This window comes from Trachypithecus francoisi, unplaced genomic scaffold, assembly GCF_009764315.1.
Source record: "Trachypithecus francoisi isolate TF-2019V2 unplaced genomic scaffold, Tfra_2.0 Lachesis_group3, whole genome shotgun sequence".
NCBI classification, from domain to species: domain Eukaryota; kingdom Metazoa; phylum Chordata; class Mammalia; order Primates; family Cercopithecidae; genus Trachypithecus; species Trachypithecus francoisi.
In genome coordinates this window covers 73,264,192-73,290,352 of record NW_022681468.1, presented here as the reverse complement: position 1 = coordinate 73,290,352, position 26,161 = coordinate 73,264,192, and the positions used below count along the sequence as shown (strand labels likewise).

General features: G+C 36.6%; 1 protein-coding gene across 4 annotated transcripts in view; it reads left to right on the top strand.

The window, feature by feature from the left end:
- The window catches only part of AKAP6 (A-kinase anchoring protein 6), a 657,824-nt gene that overhangs the window by 501,699 nt on the left and 129,964 nt on the right, over nucleotides 1-26,161 (top strand). For all 4 annotated transcript variants that reach the window (XM_033188313.1, XM_033188311.1, XM_033188312.1 and 1 more), the window contains one exon: nucleotides 3,211-3,331. In XM_033188313.1, coding sequence (XP_033044204.1) covers nucleotides 3,211-3,331 — 121 coding nt within the window. The remainder of the gene's footprint in view (nucleotides 1-3,210; nucleotides 3,332-26,161) is intronic.

Below are 26,161 nucleotides of genomic sequence, written 5' to 3'. Positions count from 1 at the left end.
CTTAGTCATAATCAAAATTTCTTTTTCTGTGGTACACATGAATGAAAAAGAAACAAGCTTCTTTCTTTTCTCTTGCTGACTGATCATTTTTATGAGGCACCCTACACTCACACTTTCCTAGAAAAGCAAGAAGAAAACTTGCTTTAAGATCAGAGTTTAGGCTCTCAGACACATTATAGCCTCTCTAATAAATTAACATTCGCTTTAGGAAATACTCTTTTGGGATCAATGCTCTGTTTTTCAGATTTTCTAATTGTCGCCATTATTTTCTCCAAGAAGACATCTGAGCATATAGGAATTTACATGATCTTGTAATTCTGGGGTGCAGTGGAGTCCCCCGGCTTAACACAGTGCTTAGGTATAGGCTGGCTGGGCTTATTGAAATGGGTTTTTTCAAGGATATTATGAGGCTTCCTCCCACAGAGGGCTGTAGCTGGTCTAGCTTATATTGTTACCTCTTGGGTCAGGGCTCGGTGGTATTTCTTGCTGACTAAGCCTCAACTCAGCCCTCACTGACCCTGCCAACTCCCTGTGGTCTGGATTCAGAGACCCACCTGGCTCTCCTTTTGTTGGAGAGAGGCCATCGTTGTGCCTTTGTTGTCATGGCAATGCCTCTTTCAAGTTCACCAGCTGAACTCTCAAGAACCTTGGAGTCTCTTCTTGGGAGAATGAGAGAACAACAGAGCAAAGAGAATTCTAACCACAGATCTCTCTCTTTCTACAACATCCCCACTCCAGGTTATTGTGGGGACAATGTATGAGGCAATTTCCTCCCAGAGTTCTGACCAGGAAATGGAGTTGACATCCTTGTGCTTTGGGCTTTTTTCCTAGCCTGTTTCACATGCCTCCTTTCTAGGTCTTAGGCCAAGAGAGAGAAGCACACACATCTGAGCACCTGCTCCTCCTGCCTTATTCTTTTTTATTCTCCAAATCCTCTGACATGGAAAGGATGAGCTTTCTCTTCCTTTCCCTTTTGCTTTAATAATCCCTTGAATCATATACTCTTCTAATTTTGTGGGTGGCATTCCACCTTTTCTGTCTTTATGGTTAAAATATAGGAGGGTGCAAGGAGAGAGAAATAGCGACCATAATTCAGGAAGTATTTCCATATGGTTATAACTATCACATAAGGAAATGTTTATTAGTTATTCCTTATTAGTCACAGAGTCAATAAAGAAAACCAGATGATTTATTTTTTGTTTGGTCCTTTTATAGTGGTTGGGTTTTGTTTTGTTTTAGTATTTTGAAATGGGATACTAGTTCAGATTTCACATATATGCTGGAGGTCCTTGCTACTCAGTGTTCTCCATGGGCCCAGCACAGTGGCTCATGCCTATAATCCCAGCACGTTGGGAGGCCGTGGTGGGTGGATCACGAGATCAGGAGATCAAGACCATCCTGGCTAACACGGTGAAACTCCATCTCTAGTAAAAATACAAAAAATTAGCTGGGTGTGGTGGTGGGCGCCTGTAGTCCCAGCTACTCAGGAGGCTGAGGCAGGAGAATGGCATGAACCCGGGAGGCGGAGCTTACACTGAGCCGAGATCAAGCCACTGCACTCCAGCCTGGGCAACAAGCGAGACTCCATCTCAAAAAAAAAAAGTGTGGTCCATGGACCATCAGTGTTGCCAACACTTGTTAGAAATGAAGAATCTCAAGCCCCACCCTAGAACAGTTACTGAATCGATATCTTCTTTTTAACAAGATGATCAGTTGCACTGTATGCACGTTTTAGTTTCAGAAACACTGCTCTAGGCCACCATAGCCTTACTAAAGGTTTTAAGTATATCAACTATACCCATCATTGGCATTCAGTAAACATTGATTAATAAACTCCACATGTTAGCCTGTGTTGATCCTTGCCCTTGGATGCTTATAGTTCTAATCAGGGATCTTTATAATTATGATAAGGTAATTAAAATAAAATAGACAATCCTAGATCTATTCCCCCTCACCCCCATCACCAGGCACACCTTAAATTTTTTGACAGATCTATTAAGATTAAATTATAAGTTATTAAAAGTGGATTTATATTTTCATGGAAAGCAGTCATTTAATGTACAGAGACAGGAACAGGTAGTAATAAAATGCTCAACTGAAAATTTCAGATTCGTACCAGAGGCTGCTGCCTCATTAGTACTGATAGGGTTTTGCTCAGTTACAATTTGACAAGACTGTAGGATTTCTTTTAGTGGGATGATTTTGGGGGTAAAGGACAAAGTCATAGTTTTTCATTCTGTACTTTCATTTTCAGATCACAGTGTTTTAGAAGAATCTGGGCTTTACTTATTCACCAGGCTTTCAATAGAGAATCACATTAATCCTTTTAAGCTCCTTATTCTAATGATTTATTTTGTTGAAAACCGTAGTGATCCTCCTTTGAATTTTAATGATTGCTGGCTATTCAAAGATTCATTGTTTTGACTTCCTGTCCTTACCTTTGTTTCCTACATGTCTGTGGGGAACACCTGTCTAATACTGGATCTGCCACTGGTTCTCACTGGCTTACCAGAGTCACTCAAGCCTATCTCTGAGTGTTAAGCTGAAATGCTGACTACTCATCCATAACAATAAATGTAGGATATATGTTTGCAGAGATAGGCAGATAGATAGCAGAGGGACAGATAAATGATTGAGAGATTTCCCAGTGAAAATAGTATTATGGATCTGATAGTATATATCAATATATTTGGATCTGATAGTGATCATTATAGAGAAATTAGTTAAATTGTTATTCTTAATCATAAATCTGTTAGATGTAATATCATAGAAAATCTAGTAGAGGGGAAAGGAGTTCAAATTTTGAGGGTGCTGTTCTTACCCAAAATTTGGGACCATGTAACCTTCTACAAGTCACTGACTCTATTTCTCAGTCTATTAAATGGCAGTGCTCTTTTTTAAGGATGCGGTGGCGATCATTTTGTTCAAGTGCTGCAAATCCTCAGAAAGGGTTAGAAAATGGAAATAGCCATAACATGTCTCAGGTATGAGCACTGGAATTGCATATTATGTTTTCACAATCTAAGAGGTGGCTGTGTCGCAGGTTTGAGTTTCTATTTTGCCCACTGTGTAACAACATAGAAATTTTCTCTTCTCTTTTTGTAGATATCACTAGGAACATCATGGGTTTTCAAGAATATATTATTCTAATATGAGATTTTAACAACTACACTGTATTTATGCGTACTACATTTTGTGTCTTATCTTCAGGCTTCTGGACTTTGATTCAGAATATCAGGAGCTCTGGGATTGGTTGATTGACATGGAGTCCCTTGTGATGGACAGCCACGACCTGATGATGTCAGAGGAGCAGCAGCAGCATCTTTACAAGGTTAGAGCTACCCTTCCTGCCTTTACCTTGCTGTGGAAGATCTGATTAGCCTGACAAGTCTCTCTGTCTCTCAGGATATCTTTTCGTTCATTGTATGTATCATGGTGTCTATTAGAATTCCCTTCCCTGTCCCCAAACTCATTTCCATCCCTTGTGTGCTGACAGGCTGCACCGACATCATAATTGCAAGAAAGTTCCCTTTATCACATTCTATTTGCTGTAATTCTATAGAAGGACAAAGATTTATCTTCAAGATGAATAGCAATAAATGAAACTGCATTCATAAATAGACTGAAACAAAATGAAGGATAAATGGACTAGTAACATTTAACAAAACGTGGTACGATTGGAGCACTCAGGTGGATTCTATCTACCCCTCAGATCTTCCCATGGAAAAAAGAAATTTGCCTTTGGTTTGGCTTGCTGCTGCCAAATTACAGGGCTCCTCCAATTTAATGTTTATTAGTGATACATAGAGCAGACGTTGTCATATTACGTCAATACATTTCCATGTGATTTAAGAAAACTGGCTTGAAACTCATGTATTGATTGCAGGCAATTCATCTAATAACTATCTATATTGTTTTCCATGTCTGCTAATTCACCCTTAACCTACTGTATTTTACCAATTCTACTTAAATAGTCTTAGCAGTTATAAAGCAATCATGTGATTTTGCCTTTAAAAAATGGTTGCAGGATTCACAGTGTCTGAAAAAGCTGTCAGGGGAGGGAAGAGGGACTTTCCACTGAAATATCAGACTGCAGTAAATCTTCCTCATTTAGGCAAATTTTATTGGAGTAATTCTGACAGTTGTCATCCTTGAATTGCTTTGAGCATATGGCATATTTCAAAGAGCAGATTGTGAATCATAAAAAATAAAATTAATAACTAACCACAGAATCAGCAACAGTATAATGACAAGAAACAACTACCCTCTAGTTTTTAAAATTTCTTATAGAATAAGAAGTACATTCAAGGTCAAATAAAAGTTGCCTTCTTTCTTCTTCAATGTTATCATTTTAAATTACCGTTCTTTAATAAATTATTTTAACTTTTAGCTCCCCTAAAGAGAGATATTTGTACTTTTCAAGAGTCTGGTTGACTTTAATTAGTGTCCCCTAGGAATCATCTCAGTTAAGAGAAGATATAAGCTCCCCAGGGACCCAGCAAATGGGGACATTTTATTCTCTAAAGAGTTCAGTCCAACATTAATTGAGTTTGTTGACTGTTAGGTGTTTCCTGTATGGATAGCTGTCCACACTAACAACACAGCTATCTAATATATCTTCTGGCATAACATATTGTTACGGTAACAGTCTCAACCGAATTTAGCTAAAACTAGATGACTTCACATTTCACATCAGGATCAGGAATTACATATGAAAACGTGTATAAATCTATATTAATTTAGTGATAGAAAAATATTTTATCCCTAAGACTTAAGTATTAAAAATTGAGCCAAACGGGAAAAATATAAAAGGTTACCTAACCATAAGCCATTATCTCGGACTTTATTGCACTCATGGTGCCAAATAACATTTCTTTTCTTCTTGATGCATTTTTTATTTTGCACATAAGCCACCATTTTCTCAGAAACAGTGCTATTCTTTGTCAAAATCACATTCATATAATTTACATCACAATTAATAGGAAATCATTGAACAAAAATGCAGTCTTCTTTTTCTTGCAGTTTCCTTATAAGTGCTTTGCCTGAAAATTCCCATTCTGGCATATCAAAGGCCATTATTCCACCCACTCAGAACTTCTGGATTATAGTATTTTTCCAAACATTTTCTGTACTGTGATTTTTCATTTGTGACTCACGTCCTGTCACCATTCTTCTGCTTTTAGGTGCTTAACATAGCTCTGCTCATTAGACCAGCACTAACTTTGCATTTGGCTTATAAGCAAAATTAAAGATTGAGTTAGAAACCAGTAGAAAATGCTGCAAGTCTGTAGGGTCTTTCTTTATGTGCGCTCCCAAATTATTCCAGAGGCTTGGAAGCCTCCAGAATAATCCTGAGGATATTGACTGAGGAGTCGTGTAGAACTTCAGGTGGCTCCTAAACTAGAAAAACTCATGAGAAGAATTAATTTCATGTCTTCCCAAGAATCCTCAGGGATTTCCAGATTAGGTCAATATTTTCAATATCCTATTCCTCTATTCTAATCTGCTTTTCCAATAATCAACTGAACTGATGCCTTGAGAAAGGGGTATTTATGGTCTGTTGATCATAGAGATCCCTGAAGGAATAAAGCTTTTCAATTGGTGCCCAGGCCTTGCTAGGTTTTAAATACAATTTGAGACTACCTTATTTATCTCTAATCTTTTTATTTGTTGACCCCAAAAGATACCAGTGCTTTATCAACATTTTTTATTACGGGCACTATTGACATTTAGGGCAAAACATTTTGTTTTTGTTTTTTTTTCAGTTTGTGGGCCTGTCTTTAACACTACAGAACATTTACTCTTAATGTTCCCCAGTCACTGTGACAACTCAAGACCTCCCAATCCATTTTACAGCATTTCCCAGTCAATCTCAACATATCTATACCATCTTCGGTTTTTAAAATACTTATATAACACCAAGGAAAATACCTTAAACTTGTACTGTATACATTATTGAACAAACACCTTATATAGCTGATATTGAACCAACAGTTGTGAGTTTAAAAATCAAGGATGAAAATGAAGCTCATCATCCCTGGTATTAATGAAAAGGATGAGGTGAAACTTTTAAGGGAGATCTTCAGCCAACTGATGGCAAAAATCCTAGGAAACTACAGAGCAGGACTGAATCTTTATTCCTTCTATTAGAGCATTTAAAACCTTTGTTCTTCTCTCCGTCGGTGGCTCTCTGTATTTCATCACTCAACTCCTTTCCTGGAGTATTTATACCCAAACCCTGACTCATGCACTTACAAAGTCCTAGGTTGATCCCCAAGGTATGCATTTAAAAATGTCAGGTTAGATAAAATCTAGTAAGATGCTAGTCAGTGAGAGTGAAGCTTATTTAGCTTTTTCAACATTAGGCATTACCTTCCTGACTTTACCTATATATTTTTATATCCTGGTCTCCACTAGAAAATCAGCTAGCTTTACCTCCTAAATATGAAACTACAGATTATATGAAATACAGAAACCCTAGATTATCCACTCAGCAGATATCCGGAGTAGAGCATCTATTGTGATATTTAGGCTATTCAAAGCCAGCAAAACACACAAGGAATTTATAAAGACAAATAATTGGATTTAATGGTCAAAGACTACATTAGTACAACTTGACATAATTCAGAAACCTTAATACTGCGATGGGCTATAAAGTGGACTTTCTATTTAAACTATTTCTTGTTATTTTTATATTGTTAGAAACTTAAGACCATTTTTTGAGTTAATTTTAAACTGCAGTCTCAAGCAACCTAATTCCTATTAAAAACTAAGCATTCCCTTAAACATACTTCTTTGTTTTGAGACAGTGAGTTATACTGCCAATGACTTCCCTTCCCCCTTATCTGTCTTGCTTTACCTCTGAGTAGGAGCCTTCTATATCTATTTACTAACAAACATTGGCAATATCGTCAGCCTAGAAAACACCAATGTAGTCTTTTCTCATTTTTTCTTCCTCAACCTGAGAATTACCTCGAAGGAAAATTTGCACCCACTCTCTCACTTTCTTTCTCTTCATTCCTCCTTTCTTCCTAAGTAGGACAATTTAATTTGTCAAAAGTAACCACGATGATTTTGAAAGTTCAGCTCCTATTTGGACTAGAGTTACGACGCCAGAATTCATAATCACAGGGAGCTGTCACTCTGCTGGTCTGCATGTGCATTAACTATTAATGGAGAAATATTTAAAACCCACTTGTAAAGGAAAAGCTCCATTTTTTCATTTCTACAGATCAAAGGTGGCATTATTCTTGGGCTTGGGGAAGCTCATGACACCTCCTCCCCCATCCTCTAAGTGTTATAGAGTGAGTGACCTAGAAGCATTTCAACGATTGGAGAGTTATAGCTCAGACTGCTGCTGTTGCTGCTGCACTGTCCTCCCCAGAAGCTACAGCTGACTTTGTAGTATGGTGAGGGTGTGCCCTGTCAGGGACTCCTTACCTATGCACAAAGGACTGCCAGTTTGCTGCTACCTACAGAGCACAGATGACAGACCTCCTAGTGATCCTATGTTGGTATGGCGTTCCAGACTCCAAGGGTTAATTTGAAGGGCCAAATTCAGAAGTTGCAACCCGGTGATTATTGTTATAATTGAACACGAGTTTTCAGATAGTATGAAGCTCACTGAAATACCCCACTTATAGATTTGTTCCTTGAATGATAGCTTACCTGCTTCTCATCAATAAAATATTAGATTACAGTCATGGGCTGCGTAACAAGATTTTTGGCCTATGATGGACTACGTATGCAATGGTTGTCCCACAAGGTTATAATACTATATTCTTACTGTACTTTTTCTATGTTTAGGTACACAAATACTTACCATTGTGTTACAGTTGCCTACAGTATTCAGTATAGTAACATGCTGTCCAGGTTTGTAGCCTAGGAACAATAGGTTCTACTGGATAGCCAAGATGTGTAGTAGTCTCTACCATCTACTCTATCATCTAGGTTTATCTAAGTACACTCTAGGATGTTCATACAGTGACAAAATCATGAAACACTGATTGGATGGAGAGCAGAAAGTGAGGTGGGGAGAAAAGGAGAGATTATAGCAGGGATATACTTTTCTCAGAACATATCCCCATTGTCAAGCAACATGATTTGTACATGATTTATAAAGGGTTAAAAATAACTCTCCCAGCTTAAAATACTACTAAATAAGTATCCAATTCAACTAAGACCCTTGTACTTTCATATAATTTATACTAAAGATTTTGTACTTAATTTTGAAGGTTACTCATATGGCTCGATTCATAGAAGTCCAAACATGCCCTCTGTTTAAAAGGAAAAGGGCCATTCATTTATATAATACCATGGCTACTAAACAGATCAAGTACATTTTTACCCTGCAATGAATTTAAGGTTATTTCTAAGAATCAACAAGAAAATAATACAAATATTTTAAAAATATAAATACAAATCAGACTGGAGAAAATATACATAGACTAGAAGTTGCATCTGTAAGAAGAGTTAATATGCCTGTATATAAACTGTAAAGCCCTATAAAGTTACTAAAACGTGATCCCAGTGTTATATTTTGAGTTTCCTGGTCGTGAAAGCAAAGAGGGAAATGTGTCCAACTGCAAAATGTATACTCTCTATATGAAAAAGAGATATAACTTCCTTTGAAGAAATTTCGTTTTGATACTTAGATGTGAAAACATTTTCTTTTAGGATTTTTTTTAAAATATAAGGGCTTAGAATGGTATGGTAAATAAATTTCTAACCATAATAATTATTAAATACAAATATGTATGGAATAGAAATAGAAATCTGAGAAATAGGAAATACAGAGTACAAGAAGAAAAATGGAACACAGTTGACTTGCTATTTTATAACTATTGATATCAAAATGATGTTGTCATAGATATGAACTGATCACAGAAAACAGATTAATCACACTATTCCTATATTTTATAAATTCACACATTTCAACCTTCTGGAATAGCTCTCTTTTATTTTGTTCTGGACCAAATTGATCTACCTAATTTCAGATGTGATTTGATATTCTTATGACTAAACTTGAGCTCCTGAAAGTGTAATGTTAGGTTGGTTCATGGTCCAGGTCACAGTAGCTAGACTTGAAATAGAAGAAAATTCATTAAGTTAAAAAAAAAAATTCACATGGTGGTATATAGAATAAAAGGACTGTGTCAAAAAATTAAATTCTGTTAATTAGGCCTTATATTGGAATTTCAGTGTTGAGTGTTACATCTCTACCCTGATGTTCAAAATGAAACAAATTACAGTTATTGAAGCAGTCAAGGTAAAAACATACTCGATATATCAGGCACAAGAACTTAATGATAATTTTTTACCTCTTTTCCTTGTAGATTAATTGTATAGCTTAATTGTATGTTAGATTAAAACTCCATTAAGATAAGAAGAATATGCTTAAATTCATTATAATATTTCAAATAGCATTATCTAGTCATTTAAAAAGTGATCAGAATGGAAAGACGTAGATTGTCTCTACTGCTTATCTAGAAATGAATTTGAATTTGTTGTTTTATTTTTATTAAAATTTGAAAACTCCTTAGATTAACGGTCATATTAATTTGAGCTTTGATGAATCAGTGTTTGCTATGAATACTTGAATATATTTTTTTCCTTTTTTTTTTTTCTTTTTTTGAGAGAGGGCAAAACTTATCCCGAAAATGTTTAGGGGAAGAATAAGTAGATGAATGTGGTTTCTCAACAATGTTTGAAACACTGTTCGTGCTGGAGCCTGTAATTCCTATTTGAATCACTTCTTTAAGAAGAAAAAAAAAAAGATGTTAAGAGAATAGGATGCCAAGAAATAGTTGGCTCTGTGTGTGGAGGGGCAAGGAAGGGAAGCCCCGCCAGCAGTTTTTGTCTCTAGCGGGTGAGCTACTGTCCGGAAGGTGCGTTGGCTCTCTGGGCTGGCCTCTGAGGCATTGTGCTGCTCTTTCTCTCTCTGGCCTGGCTGGCTCTGGCCTAGAGTGGATCAAACAAGCCGTGGGGAAAGTTCCCCTCATTTGCATCACTTCTAGACAGCTCTGTCGTACTCTTTGCTGACAGGAAATCACTGTCTTTGTCACCTTTTCTCAGGGCCCTCCTTTTGGCAGAGATGGGCCATGTGACCACGCTTAATCACAACAACAGGGCTGGCTCAGGACTCAATGACATGTTTTCCTCAGCACTTCAATAAATGGGGTAGAGGAGTCAGTAGGAAATGAGTACATTAATTTTAGAGTGAAAAGATAATTAACACTTGAAGGACTAATGCTACAACCTATGGAATTATTATTCAAATTAAAGTTAATTTATCAAAAACTTGTGAAAACTATCTGCCCTAATGCAACTGTTTAAAAAAATAAAACTTGAATAGTAAGAGTTGGGCATGTTGGAGGCAGAGTGGGAAGAAGGCGGGGAGAGGGGGGCTTGGATGGAGAGTGGAGAGTGAGGGGAGAGAAAGGGAGAGAGGGAAATCATAGCAGCCATTAGCTATGTTTGAAAAAGCAACTTAAATGGGCTAAAACTTCAACATTTGGGACTGAAGGCTGGAGCACGTAAAACGCTTACTTAGATGATATGAATAGGATACTGGCAAACAAAAGCAGCAGTGTGCTCCTAGAAAACTGTGCTTAAAGGAGTTTCCTTGGCAACAGAAATGCAGTTCCAAAAGTAGACAGAACTTTCCTCAGAAAACATACTATTAATAACAACCTTCCGGAACAACTTGGAACAATTTGACGACTTGGCAATAATAATGCCAAGTGTTCTGCAAATTAATCTAACACATAACAGTTATGTTTCTCTTGCCTGTAATTCTGCTGGACCCTACCTAGAACTCATTGCTTTTAGCAGCACAAATGTGAAAAATATTTCTAAATGCTGTCATGGAAAAAGAAAACCAAAAGAAATGCTAGTGGCCAACAGCGGCCAATGACTGTATTCAGCCTTTTGGAATCTACTTAGAACTCTGAGTTCAATGAGATAAGTTTTTCCAACAAATGCTCCTATATTTACTACCTCATTTCAATAAAGAGGCTTCCATAAACAAAACTCGGTAAAGGGTTAACAATCTGAGACTTGCTGTGATGTGAAGCACATCTGAGGCCGTTGGTTATATAAAGGTAATGCTCACTAAATATGTGCCGAGTGTTATTCTTAAGAGTATCATCATTTCTTGTTAGCCTAGAGAATAAACTAATCTTGGATGTACTTAGCCAATGGGAATCATTTGAATTCTCCTGAAGGCTATCCCTTTGCCAGCCAAGAGAGGTAGAGTATTCCCCTCCTCTGACCTTTCTTGAATCCTTGGATCTAAAGGTTAAAAGTAATCAATATCTCATTGTGCTGCTTGGTTTCAGGGTAATAAGTAATAACCATCATGTTAAAATCCAAATGATTACAGATAGCACTTAAATTAGTTGACCTGTTTGGGAGATTTTATGACTTCCAATCAGGATAATAATTAGAGTTTGCTAATAAAATTTTGGATTAAGTTGCAAAAAATTTCAGCCTTTAATTTTTTGAAAAATGACTTTTACTTAATTAGATAGGAATGTGTAGTATTCCGTCTTTTGTTAATCTGATAGCTTTTGCTTTAGCCCCAGATATTTGTAGATTTCTTTCTAGCTTCTAGAAAAGAAATTAGAGGAACATTTAAATTTCTTTTTTTTTTTTTGAGACGGAGTCTCGCTCTGTCGCCCAGGCTGGAGTGCAGTGGTGTGATCTCCACTCACTGCAAGCTCCACCTCCCAGGTTCATGCCATTCTCCTGCCTCAGCCTCCCGTGCAGCTGGGACTACAGGCGCCCGCCACCGCACCCGGCTAGTTTTTTTTTTTTATATTTTTTTAGTAGAGACGGGGTTTCAGCGTGTTAGCCAGGATGGTCTCGATCTCCTGACCTCGTGATCCGCCCGTCTCGGCCTCCCAAAGTGCTGGGATTACAGGCGTGAGCCACCGCGCCCGGCTAAATTTCTAATAAGAAAGAGTTTTTGGATCACTGCCATCTTTGGCTCCTGAACTACTCAATACTATGTATATGTTTCAGGTCAGTGACTTCATAGCAATGGCCCTCACCTGCTTTTTAGCATGCCCTGTTTTTAAATTACTTATCTTTAGTGGTTATATTCATATTGGGGCTAATCTGGTTTTAGGCTGGCAAAAAATTATATGATGTGTGATTAAACTTTACAGAAAGCTATGGTATGAATGGGGTTATTTATTTTGTTTTAAAAAAGAGTATCAAAGTTTAAAGATGAAAACCAAGTATTATCATTGACAAAGGGGTATTAATATAAAAAAGATAAATGATAGGCTTAATGTTCCATGTAATTACATCAGGAAGGCATTGGTTATCATAATTATAACCACAAGGAAGTGTATAAGATACATACGCTCTTTAGTCTAAATAATTTGTGTTTATCATCATTCTAGTTTGTATAGTTTATTATAACTTCTTGAATGTATTCCTAAAGCAGGAATGTGGAGCTAAAAGGTACCTAGGTAACATTTCAGTTATTTCAAAAGAAGTCCTGGTACCTATTCAGAATAGATGGTAAGTCCCAAGGGAAAAGCTTTCCCATAGTGCTTTCATACATAAACTCATTAACTTCCTTTATGTCCTTATCTCATAACATTGTCTAACTTTGGAAGGAAGTAGATTTGTGCTTGTCCAAGGGATATCAATTTGGAGTATTAGGAAATTCTCCAACCCAACTAGCTCCATTACCAACTGACCATACTGCCTTTAATCCCATTCTCAAGATTCATTTCTTTGGCATAAAGGAGAATGCACTCTACTGAATGCAGATATTCTGTGGAGAAGGGCAGGATGATGATATTGAATTAAATATCAATTTTAATATCTAGCTAAAATAGAAAGGCATTGGTAAGGGAAGAGAGTGGGTAGAGAGAAGAAATCTAGAAAAGGGAACAAAAACAATGTTATTTTCTTCAACATTTGATAAAAAGAGAAGTGTGTTTATGTGTATGTATATGTGAACCTGTTTGTGTGGTATTGAGATGGGCATAGGATAGAGGGAGAAAGAAACTTGTCAAATAGTAAGATTTTACTAATAAATTTGATTGTGTCAGTGCCCCATTCACATTATCTTGTTTAATGCTCACAGGGATCTTGATTATTTTCATTAATTCATAGGTCCTGAGCCAAAAACATAAAGAAGTTAGGAGGCTAGCCTAAAAGGCACAGAACTAGTCCCTTAGTCAGGTTAGACTAGGGTATGCCGAGATAACAAATATTCCCCAAATCTCAGAGGCTTAAAACTGCAAAGGTTTATTTCTCATGCCTACTACATGTCCATCACAGGTTGGCTATTGGCTCTGCTTGGCATTGTCCTCACTCTAAGACTTACGCTAATGGAGCAGCCTCCCTCTTAAATATTCCCTTACTATGGTAGAGAGAAAAGGGAGCTCTGGTGGGTCTCACTCTGGCCATTAAGCCTTCTGCCTGAAAGAAACACGTCAGTTCCACTCAAAATTTTTGGCCAGAACTAATTGCATGGCCACAACCAACTTCAAAGTAGATGGGGGAAATGCAGCCCTACCATGTGCCTGAAATGTGGAAAGCTAGAAATATTTGTTGACCTGTACTAATAACTACCACAGGAACTAAATAAGTTGGGGTTTGAACCCAGTCTGGGTGGCTGCAATGCTCATGGTCTTTTGCTTGCCTGCTCATTGTTGCCCCAACATCTTCTCTACAACAGGTAGATTCTTGCAAGAACATTATTTCCTCCCTCTATGTAAGCTTTTTGTGCTAAGATAGAAGAAAGAAATGTTAGATGGTATATCTGCAAAGAAAAGGTGATAGACTTGGGTTGGCTCTTTAGCTAATCATCAGGCTGTTCTGTGAAAGCCCCCAAACTTTCTGAAGCATCTCAATACCCTGGGGAAGTATTGCCATGCTGAGCCTCACTGGGGCCTCCTGCATTTTGTTAGATTCAGGAAAGCTAAGGATGAAAATATGCTTTTTGGAAGATGCACTAAAGGCAGCATTGCCCTCAGAGGATTCAACCTCCTGGATCCTGTTATGCCAAAGGAAGTTACTGAAGGAGGGTCCCCATGGAGAGATGCTCTATAGGAATATCATTTGCAGAAAAACCATTTTTCTAGTCCTGTTGAGGAAGCAATTTCAGTTCTCAGAAACAAGAGCCTTCCTAAGCATATTTTTAATAACGTGGGCATTTGTGAAACTCATACATTGTTAAACTGAGCACTTCTGTGACACTCTATCCCTAATGAGGCACACTGGGGTAAGCAAAGAAGGAAGGAGTGGTCTTCCTGCTGAAGCTTGATTCATTTACATAAGACACAAAACACACAGACACACATACACACACATGCAAGCTAGGAAAGAAACAACGAGGCTAACGCTCTTATGGCCTTTGGGTTTATTTCAATTTCGCTTCTAAAGTTTCTCAAACCACAGAGCTCTAGCCTTTCTCCAGAAGGATAGCTATACCCTACTGAAACTCATCTAAACTTACTATTTCAGCTGCTTTCCTAAGTAGTTGATTCCATATGCTTATAGACATTTATATAAAGAAAATGTATGAATTTTAATACTCCCCTTGTCATCTCACTTTAGCCTTAAAAGCTGGGAAGTTTGTGGAGGAAGTACACATACATAAAATGTGTTTATTCACATACATTTATGTGTGTATATATATATACACGTATACAAAGTATTAACTTATTTAATTAAAAAAAAATCTTTCGCCAAGATTGAATTTGAATGAAGCTAGATTCCTTGAATCAGATATGCTATAGTCCCAAGACATTTAAATAATGCATATATAAATAACTGTACAAAATTCCTTCATATATGCCAAGTTTCAGTCTGGAGCACATTTCTATGTTATAAATCTTGGCATATTGGATTTTACAACCTTCATTATAACAGTATTATCCCTTTTAGTACTCAAAAGTGCCTCCCTGAGAAAGTTCTTCTTGGGGATTATTTAGCTGTGAATACTTGTTTATTAATTAAATGCATATTTTAAAATAATGATCATAAATATGGACTTTATAGACCAAATTTAAGAATGATTGATTATATTTTTTGTTAGACTTCACACTACAGGTGGAGGGTTCTTATCTCTTTATTGATTGTTTATTAATATATCTCCAGTGCCAAGCACAGTGCCTGGCACATAATAGAAACTCAATAAATATATATGTTGAAACACGTATTTTCAACAAGGCTTATTCGATAGTTAATTAAACTCTATTAATCAGAACTATGCTATCAATTCATTAATTTTTCAACAAAACTATTTTTATGCTGTGATAATTGAATGTAAAACTTTATGTTCTTTTATGTTATATATAAAACAAAAGTTTCTCTCCTTGCAAAACCAAAGTGCAGTAAAGACAGTTCCTAATACCAAGAGTACTCAGGCTTGGCCAGGTTGATATTAGGGAGAAAGAGAAAGTGGTAGGGAAAGAAAAAGGCTGAGAGGAAGGGAAGGACAACGACACCCATATCTGAGACATAAATGGTACAAAAATCTACAACTAACCACCATAACTCTATGGCTAGTCTCCAGCCTCTCAAACCATAGTATTCTCTGGTGTATTCTTGAATATTTAGATACATACGGGTATGATTATTTATACATGTGAAGGTAACATGTGCTGTGCAAATGTGAAACCTAAAAATCAGGTAATGGATGTAGGTGAATATGAACAGTAATTAGAAATGGTAGGTATAGAAGCACAATTTGTACTTGTACCATAGTTGGCAGGAGAGTTTATTGACACATTCATTGCAGAAAATTAGATATGACTTCAGACGAGTGTGTGCTTCTGAAAATGTAGTCAGAAGGGGGTGAGGAAAACAAGAAGGGACTTGGACTTGGGCTGGCTCTTTAGTCCATGTTTATGATGAGAGGGAGAGACACGTGCACATGAGAGAGAAAGAGAGAGAGAGACAGAGAGAGTGAGCAAGAGAGAGAAAGAGAGAGTAAAAAAGTGACTTATCTTCCCAAAGCTGTAGCTAGCTAATTCAGAATATGGAAATTTAAAAAGTAAATGTCACTACTCTAATACCAGGAGAGGGCTGAAACACTTTTGAAACTTTCTCCCACATTTTTGTTTTTAAAAAGTTTTATGCTATTCATAATTTTAAGAAATAATCATATATGGCCATTTGTAATTTTTTTTCTTAGTGATTATTTGTGAGCTTTAATGATTTTAAACAATTAAGAAAATGTTACAAAGTGCATCATTTCAAATTAGCATCTGACAGATATGTGTAGTCACTTCACTTCGTGGTCCTCTTTGTGTCCGCCTTGACATCCTTTTGGGTTTACTGTTTTTCCACTGAACTTTGTCCTTCCTCCTTAGCTTCCCTCAGCTGACGTGCTGCAATTTGAAAATATGCATGATAAACATTCCTGTCTGTATGATTTTTCTCTCCTCTTCCTCACTCTCATCTGCTTGGTGGTGCTAAAGACCCATTCTGTGAAGTAATGTCTTATAAACCAGGAGCCAAAATCCTCATGTTAACTTAAGTATAAATGAGTCTCTAGGGTTGAGCTAATTGAAATCTTTGCTGTAACATGGAAATATCACAAAAGAATTCAAATTTGGCTAGCATCTTATAATCCAAGTTTTGATGATAGTTTCACTAGGCTCCATCCGTCCAAGTTTGGGTTAGAAAAAGAAATAAAGTATGGAAACACTGTCAGAAGCCTTTTCTGTTTACAAAAAGATCCAGGGATACCATGAGTAATGCCAGAAATCTCATGTGACAGCCAGCTCTTGTGGGAGTTTTGAGCTCACCAAGTTCAGGAAATAGTTCCAGAAAGCTGATTGGAGCATTGGAGCACAACGATTTTTTTTTTTAATCCGAAGTGAATAATTGTGTTCCCTGTCTGCTGTTGTCCACACTGCTGCTCAGAACTGTACCCTGCTGGGGTGAACATCTCCCCAGCGCTAGGTAATATTTGGCACTCAGTAAATACTTTCTGATTTGAATCACCTGCTTAATGATTTTTCTCCTGAATATTCCAAAGTTGATCTCTAAGAGATTTTGTACAGTTATTTAGTTCCATGTAAAGTGGGAATTTCAGTGGTGTTCCAGGACTGCAAGTACCTTGAAAGGACCTTCATTTCATTCCTTCTTTTTCAAGGATTGTTTTTATCCATTCCATATAGAAGAGCATTTGTCCTCCATTGAAGATCTTTCCAGAGGGAATTCCACAGCCTGCCATTCAAACGTTTGACTCTCCCTTTCCTGAAAGTCTTCGTATATCTAGTGTAAATCCTCTCTGTTGGTGGAATTCATTGTCAGATCAGCCAAAATCCATGCTCTGTAACGAGCTCTTCTGTTTTCTGTATAGTCACATTTCTCAAGCTTTTGCAGTTTCAAGTTAGAAAATTTTTTGGTGCTCAAAGCTGGTTGGTGAAAAAAAAATTTTTTAAGTCATTTATTTCAGTTTTGTCTACACTCCATCTAACTGAAATCACTTCCATCCTCTTTTGTAGCAGAAAATATGCTAATATTGAAAGACTGCTGGTAAATCCGTATATTTGAGAGGCTTTAGTAAGCTCCATGGATTTCTCCATCAGGTTTTTCAACTGTCTCTTATTAACAGTTAATGAAATAGTTCATGGATGGTTTGGAAGAGGAATGTAGCCTGTCGGAGATGGTATGACTTACAGTATATGCCTTTAAAAATTTTAAAAAGAAAACGTGACATAAAAAATGGACCAAAAAAAAAACCTCTTCCATTTAGGGACAGAGCTACTTCTTCTCCCAGTGGATGCGTAATATATTATTTATGTAAGAGTGAGCATTATGTTTTTGGCTCACATTCCATTTGGAGCATACACAATATGACAGTTTCTCTGGCTTATTGTTGTATATGTGGCTATCTATTTTTAATACATTGCTTTTGTCTCTTTTTCATGCTTGCTTACATCTGTTGTTATGAAAACTGACATAAAGTTTTTAAACATAAAAGAAGTGATGGAGAAAAAGATGTTAAGAGACAAACAACATTTCAAGGGAACATGAGGTAGAGAAACAGGAGCAGAGTCACCACTGAGGGAAACTGAAAGCAGCCTCTGCAAGATAAATGGGAGGGAGGGTCAGTGCAAGGGTGTGCAATCACAGAGGAAAAAAATGGCCATAGCACTACACAAAGCATTTCTAATGAATGAGGCTTAGTGCCTTTTCCTCCAAATTACTGAAACATTTTAGGCTTCCGTTTTTAAACGTGGGAAGTAGGGATAATAACACCTACCTTGAAAGGTTGTTGTTAGGATTCCATGAAGTAATGTATATAGGGGCTTCACCTGGTCCTTGGTAAATAGTATGTGCTCAATAGATAAAACAGAATCGGGGCTGACAAACTATGACCTGCAGGTCACATGCAACCTACCACTCATTTTTAAAATAAAGTTTTATTGGAACACTTCCCGGCACATTCATTTATGAAATATCTATATCTTCTTTTACACAATGGTGGAGTTGAGTAGCATGAACAGTGACCATGTGGCCAGCCTGCCTAAACTATTCAGTATCTGCCTTCTTACAGAAAATGTTTGCTAATCCCTGGTATAAATAATAACTATTATGGCAACACTTTAGGAATATCTATTATTTTACAGACTTGAATAGTTTCCCAATTCAATTTTCTATCTGCTGTATTGCAGTAATATCTGTTGATTATTATCCTCTTGCCCCAGGTTCTAGTTTTCCTTTTGTAACAACCCAAACGCTGTTTTCCTTGCTTTTCAGTTTAACGTTAAATGGTTAATTGGTTCATTTCACCACCAGGTGGCCTCCTCTACTCTATTGTGCTTGTGGTAACCAAAGAAAATCAGAAAGTGGATCCTATACATTTCTCAACTTTGGCTCTCACTGTGCTCATATGGCACTTCTCTGGTGGCTTGACTGCTCTGAAATTGTTCATTGAACCCTATACTTCATGTTTGGCCTTGAAACATAAATAGATTCACACTGACCTTTTTATAAAATGAATTATTGCTTTTAAATGCATACACACACACATACACCAAAATGGATTTTTAATAAAGAAGCTTGGTTGTCACTAATAGCTTTGCCATGATTCAGTCCCACTCTCATAGGTATACGGAGTTAACTGTTCTTGAAGCTTCCTCAGGAAAAGACAAAGGCCAAGGAGGCTCAGATCTCTATATGTTAATTTCTCTTGAAGGGAATGGATGGACCTCATCTCAGTGCCCCAGTTTATATTATTTTATTCTATATATCCCCTTTTGAGCTTTCTTTGATCTTATTTTTAAGCTTCACTAAAGACCAGTGTTAGCAAAGGAAGATTGAGAAGCCATGTGATAAAGCCCTGGAGAAGGAGGCCAGATTCCCCTTGGGCAATTATTCTTATCCTCTCAGGCCTCATTTTCTTCATCTGTAAAGTGAGGGGGGTGGACTCAGTATCCCTCAGGTCCATTCCAACTTCAATATTTTCTCTGGTGAAAGAAAACAAAGATTACTTCAATTAGTAACTGACTTTGCCTATAAGCAATCGGGCAAAATCAGAATTTTAAGACTTAATTTCACAGGTTAAAAGACCAAACTCATGGGTAAATATAATACAGGCATACCTCAGAGATATTGCAAGTTCAGGTCCACACCACCATAATAAGGAGAATATCACAATAAAGCAAGTCACATGAATCTTTTGCTTTCCCAGTGCATATAAAAGTTGTGTTTACACTATACTATAGTCTGTTAAGTGTGCAATAATATTATCTCTAAAAAATGTACTTAATTTAAAAAATATTTTAATGCATAAAGATACTAAGGATCATCTGAGCCTTCAGCAAGTCATAATCTTTTTGTTGGTGAAGGTCTTGCCTCAGTGTTGATGGCTACTGACTGACTGATCTGGGTGGTGGTTGCTGAAAGTTGGGGTGGCTGCGGCAATTTCTTAAAATAAGACAATGAAGTTTGCCACACTGACTCTTTCACAAGAGATTTCTCTGTACCATACAATGCTGTTTGATAGCGTTTTACCCACAGTAGAACTTCTTTTGAAATTGGAGTCAGTCCTCTCAAACCCTGCTTCTGCTTTATCAGCTAAGTTTATGTAACATTCTAAATTCTTTGTTGTAATTTCAACAGTGTTCACAGCATTTTCAACAGCAGTAAATTCGATCTCAAGAAACTACTTTCTTTGCTTATTCTTAAGAAGGAACACCTCATTTGTTCAAGTTTTATCTTTAGATTGCAGCAACTCTGTCACATCTTCAGGCTCTACCTCCAATCTAGTTTTCTTGCTATTTCCACCACTGCTGTTACTTCCTCCACTGAAGTGTTGAACCCCTTAGTCATTCATAAGGATTGGAATCAACTTTTTCCAAACTCCTGTTAATGTTGATATTTTGATCTCCTCCTATGAATTTCAGATGTTGTTAACGGCATCTAGAATGGTGAATCCTTTTCAGAAAGTTTTCAATAGACTTTGTCCAGATCCATCAGAGGAATCACTATCTGTGGCAGCTATAGCCTTACAAAATGTATTTCTTAAATAAGACAACTTGAAAGTCAAAATTACACCTTGCTACATGGGCCACAGAATGGATATTGTGTTAGCAGGCATGAAAACTGCATTAATCTCCTTGTACATCTCCATCAGCGCCTCTTGGGTGACCCATTGCATTGCCAATGAGCGGTAAAATTTTGAAAGGAATCTTTTATTCTGAGCCGTAGGTCCCCACAATGAGCTTAAAATACACAGTAAACTGTGCTGTAAACAGATAAACTGTCATCCAGGCTTTGTTGTTCCATTGATAGAGTATAGGCTGAGTAGAGTTGGCACAATTCTTAAGGCCCTAGCATTTGGAAATGAGCACTGGCTTCAACTTAATGTCGTCAACTGCTTTAGCCTCGCACAAGAGGGTCAGATGTTCCTTTGAAGCTTTGAAGCTAGGCATTGACTTCTCCTCTCTAGCCATGAAGGTCCTAGATGGCATTTTTTTCCAATAGAGGACTGTTTTGTCTACATTGAAAATCTTGTCTACATGAAATCATTTGTCTACGTGAAAAGTTATTTCATGTGGCCACCTTTATCAATGATCTTAGCTAGATCTTCTGGAGAACTTGCTGCAGCTTCTCCATCAGCACTTGCTGCTTCACCTTGCACTTCTATGTTATGGAGATGGTGTCTTTCCTTAAACCTCATGAACCAACCTCTGTTAGTGTCCAACATTTCTTCTGCAGCTTCCTCACCTCTCTTAGCCTTCATAGAATTAAAATGAGTTAGGGCCTTCCTCTGAATTAGGTTTGGCTTGAGGGAATGTTGTGGCTGGTTTGATCTTCTATCTAGACCACTAAAACTTTTTCCCTATCAGCAATAAGACTGTTTCACGTTCTTTTCATTTATGTGCTCACTGGAGTAGCACTTTTAATCTCCTTCAAGAACTTTCCCTTTGCATTCACAGCTTGGCTAACTGGCACAAGAGGCCTCGTTTTCAGAATATCTCAGCTTTTTACCTGCATTGCTCACAAAGCTTAGCTACTTCTAGCTTTTCATTTAAAGTGACTCTTTCTTTCACTTGAATAAATAGAGGCCATTGTAGGATTATTACTTAGCTGAATTTCAATATTGTTGTGTCTCAAGGAATAGGGAGGTCTGAGGAACAGAGAGTACTGCTGGTGGGTGGAGCAATGAGAATGTACACAACACTTTCGGATTAAGTTCACAGTCTTATATGGGTGTGGTTTGTGGTGCCTCAAAACAATTACAATAGTAACATCAAAGATCACTGGTCACAGATCATCATAACAGATAAAAATAATAATGAAAACTTTGAAATATTGACCGAATTACTAAAATGTAATGCAGAGATACAAATTGAGTACATGCTATTGGAAAAATTGTGCCAATAGCCTTGCTTGACACAGGGTTGTCAGAAACCTTCCATTTGTAAACATTGTAATACCTGTAAGGCATAATAAAACCAAGTGTGCCTGTATTTTTCAAAAGTACCATAAAACGTGTATAATTTCTAAATACCACACTACTTTTAGTTCATTTCAGACAATAAAAATATAAATATATATTTTATGAAACTTCTTAGACACTTTCCTTTCCATTTTACTTTTTTTCAGTGGCAGATAACCTCCATTGGATTCTCTACAGTGTCTTTTGCTGTCTGTAATGGAAATTCAGCTTTCTCTTTGACGTCTTACTTTCTACACATTTTAATTTTTCTACCTTCTTCTTTAGGCAGAATTACCAAGTGCCCCTTAGTTGTTTTCACAGCATGGAACAGATACATTCGCTTACACTTCCATTGAAACTTAGTCATTTCATAACATATGAGTAACGTTTGCTTACCTTCTGCTTGTATTGTGGTACACACATTGGTAGTTTATACACTATTTGAATTGTCACATTGGATGTCATGGCAAATATGACTAAAGGCATTTAGCTGTCTATGAGGAAAGGACCTGAATAGTCCCTAAGGCATTTTGGTAAAGAACAGACTCACGTTTGAATTCAGAGTCTACACCTTGGGAGACCTAGTGACAGGCAATCACTCTAATTTCAAATTCCCTACTGGGGATGCTTCTCTGGAGAGCTATATGGTTGAAGGCAGATTCATATTTGCTTGAGGAAAAACTGATTACAAGTTTTTCTGCCTTGCAAACTGCACTAATTGGTATCAAATTCAACTAACAATTTATGAAGTTTGCATCACTTTCTGTGTGTCTGAGCACAAAGACATTTTTCACCTGAATTCTCTTATCACATATATTTTGAAAATTACATATGTCCATATGTCCTAATACATATATCAGGAATTAATGGTCTAATTATTTTACTTTTACTTAAAAAGAAAAAGGAATGATGTTTTCTCATTTTAGTGACTGTGGGAATGAGACAATAAGTATTCGTTAGGGTTCTATGGTGTGCTATGGAGAACCAAATAAAGGGAGGTTATCCTTTTCCTTAAGTAATTTATAATCTACTTAGAAAAGCAAAATGAAGAAACATGAAATAATAGCAAAGATAGCAAATTTATGTGGTATGAAAAATAAGTGCTAGTCTTCTTAGAAAGTCCTCATGGAAGAAATGATATTTGAACTGAACCTTACTGGATATAATTTACATAATTGGAATAGAGATAGATGCACTGCAAAATAATGCAATTTAGGGGGAAAAAAACCTCAGATCTAGGAATTAGCTTGACGTGCTCCTAGGGCTTTACCAAAAACAGGAAGACGAACTGGAGAAGAGGAAAACCAGTGACAAACCATATAGCTTTTATCCCATGTGTTCGGTGAAAGTCAATAAAAGGAAAGATTTTTTTTTTTTAATTCTAGTGAATATTGATTCCTAGATTCAATGTTTCATACAGTGAAGAGAAGTTATGTATACAAAGAAAGGAATTAGTGGCATAAAAGAGAGAGAAAAGTTATGCCAGAGGTCATATTTTCTTAGCATGCAATTCTGCATGCTAAGAAAAGTTTGAACAAACATTTGTATATAGTGCTTATTATGTAACAGAAATTGTTCTAGGATCTTTGCAGATACTGGCTCATCCAATCCTCACAACAACTTAATGAAGTATTAACAGTATCCTCAAATGAGCAACGAAGGCACAGGGAAGTACACAGCTAGTAAGCAATGCAAGCAAAGTTTAAATATGGGGAGTCTGATTCCAGGCATTTAATTTATTTTTCAAGCATTTAATTTAATTTTTGTTAATGTTCTTAACCAATATCCTTTTATCTCATTGATTTACAAATTAAAATGTTTGGCATGGTTTTTGTCACCATGTTTATGTTTAATCACTCATGAGTGATTAAATGGTCACATATGTATAAATTTTAAGAAGTAGTATTAATAGATAATATCAACAAGCTCCCTCCTCCCTTCATTAAGAGTCAAGAAAAATAGTAAAACTTTGTCACAGTATATATGTATGCACTATATGTATTATGTACTACATACTGTTAGGCTGGTGCAAAAGTAATTGGGATTTTGCCTTGCTTTTAATGGCAAAAAACACAATTACATTTAGTATATAGTATAGTATAGTATACACTATATATTTGGTATATACTACATATATGTACTATATACTATGTACTCTCTCTAAATATGTATATATTCCTGTCTTTTAGAAAATACATAATATATATAATTATATATAATCTACATTATATAATGTATATTAATTATGTATTATATGATATACATTATCTATCTATCTGTCTATCTAGCTGTATTTACCTTTCTAATGACTTCACCCTGATGTGTGATTTCTTTTACTCTCTAATATGGCCCAACATTAGTTATAATACATTATTTCTAAGACAGAAAATAAAAACTATGGGAAATTTGCAGTCTTGCTTTCTCACATGGGTAGCAAACCAAACAATCTTGTTAAAATCTCGTGTGTGTTAAAATCAAAGACTTCTTATTAATGTTGTATTTTATATCAAGATCTAAAATTTCTTACAAATATGATCTATTTACCTCTTAAAATGTCTGTGTTAGACAAGCAGCAAAGACAGCTTTATCCCTGTTTTACGGATGGGATGACCATGGAAATATGAAATAACTTTCCCTGGATCAGGTGGATCAGGTGCCAAGCCACCAAGAAAGAGAACAAAGGCAGAAGTAACAGTTGCAGGATTGATGGTGCCCAGCGAAAGGTGCTTAGGGAAAATTCTCAAAACTCACATGTTTTAGTACTCACATCTTCTTGAAAATTTATCCATTGTTGTGATTATAGCTGTGCTAAATGGCCACATCCTTGTACTTCTGCTTCTTTTGGTTCTAATATCCTCTTAATGAATTTTTTTCAGCCTTTATGCAAAATGTTTAAGTCATCAACATCATATTCTCTCATCTGTTATTTCAGGGAAGTCATTCACTAAGACCTTTTCTCTAGGTGTAATTTCCTTCCTTTTCTGCAATGCTGTTTATTTTTTGTAGTTTTTAGGATTTATTCCCTGTAGACTAGGAATTGTTTTTCCTATCTAGCTAAACCTCTGTAACTTCCCCTATTTACTTACTGCTTTCTCTCCGTGCATCTATGCATCTCCATCATTACATTCTCCAGATCTTCAGTTCTTCCTCCTCTTTACTTTTATTACTCTTGTCTCTTATCACAAACACACACACACACACACACACACACACACACACACATTCTGTTTCTCTTTGATGGAACTATTCTAAGAAACTTCCTTGATTTATAGCAGACTCCTTTACATAGCTGAAAAAGTGCTCAAAAGCAGTTATAACCAAGGTTTGTTCTTTATGGTCTTAGTTTATACCAATAAATTTCCACTTGTACCCTAGAGCTTCTTTAAACTGTGAACTGTCATTCTTCTGAGTGACAGGCATGACTATCAGTGAGAACTCTCCTATCTGCCTTGTTAGTCTCAACCTCAGGCTGTTAAAAATCTGTTGGGTTTCTGAGGAAGAGCCTATGCCAAATAAATCTGGCTATAGAGGCTACAAGAGTAGGGTTCTCAAGTATGTGTTGGCCACTCCAATGTCACTTTGAATGGCATTCTTGACTTTATTTACATTATACTCGTAGGGCCCACCAATTTCTTCAGACTTCTGGACTGAGATCTAAAGATGTATTTTCAAGAGCAGTAGTATGGCTTACCAAGCTAAGCTGAAATTCCTTCTGAAATTCTATTTGTGGATTTTAGTACGATCTTACTGACCTTGGGCAAGTCACTTGGCTTCTATGTATCAATTTTTAATCTGTAAGACAGAAGTAATAACTAACTTTTCCTCATGGGCTTGCCATAGGAGATCAACAAAAAAAGAACAATCCATTGAAATGATAGTCAAGCTTTCTGAGGCTGCAGCAGCAGTGTTTAAGCCTTAAAGCCTAAAATCTCTAAAATTTATTTTGTTAAAATATTTTTCTGACAAATATGGGTAGGTACCCAAAAGAAACAAAAAGACCCAAGGGGTCAGGGGATGGGTAGAACAGAAAGATATTTAAGTCTGTAGTATACTGATATCGGAACTAGAAATTAGATTTAGCCTTTCGCATTCTGATCAAATGTTCTTGCTTCGAGAAAACACTGCCTCATAAAAGGTGCCCTTAAAATATTCAAAGAACTACTGCCACCTTCCTCTTTTTTTGATAGATTTTCACAGAAGCTTTTCTTGTGTTAACCATTCATGGCCATG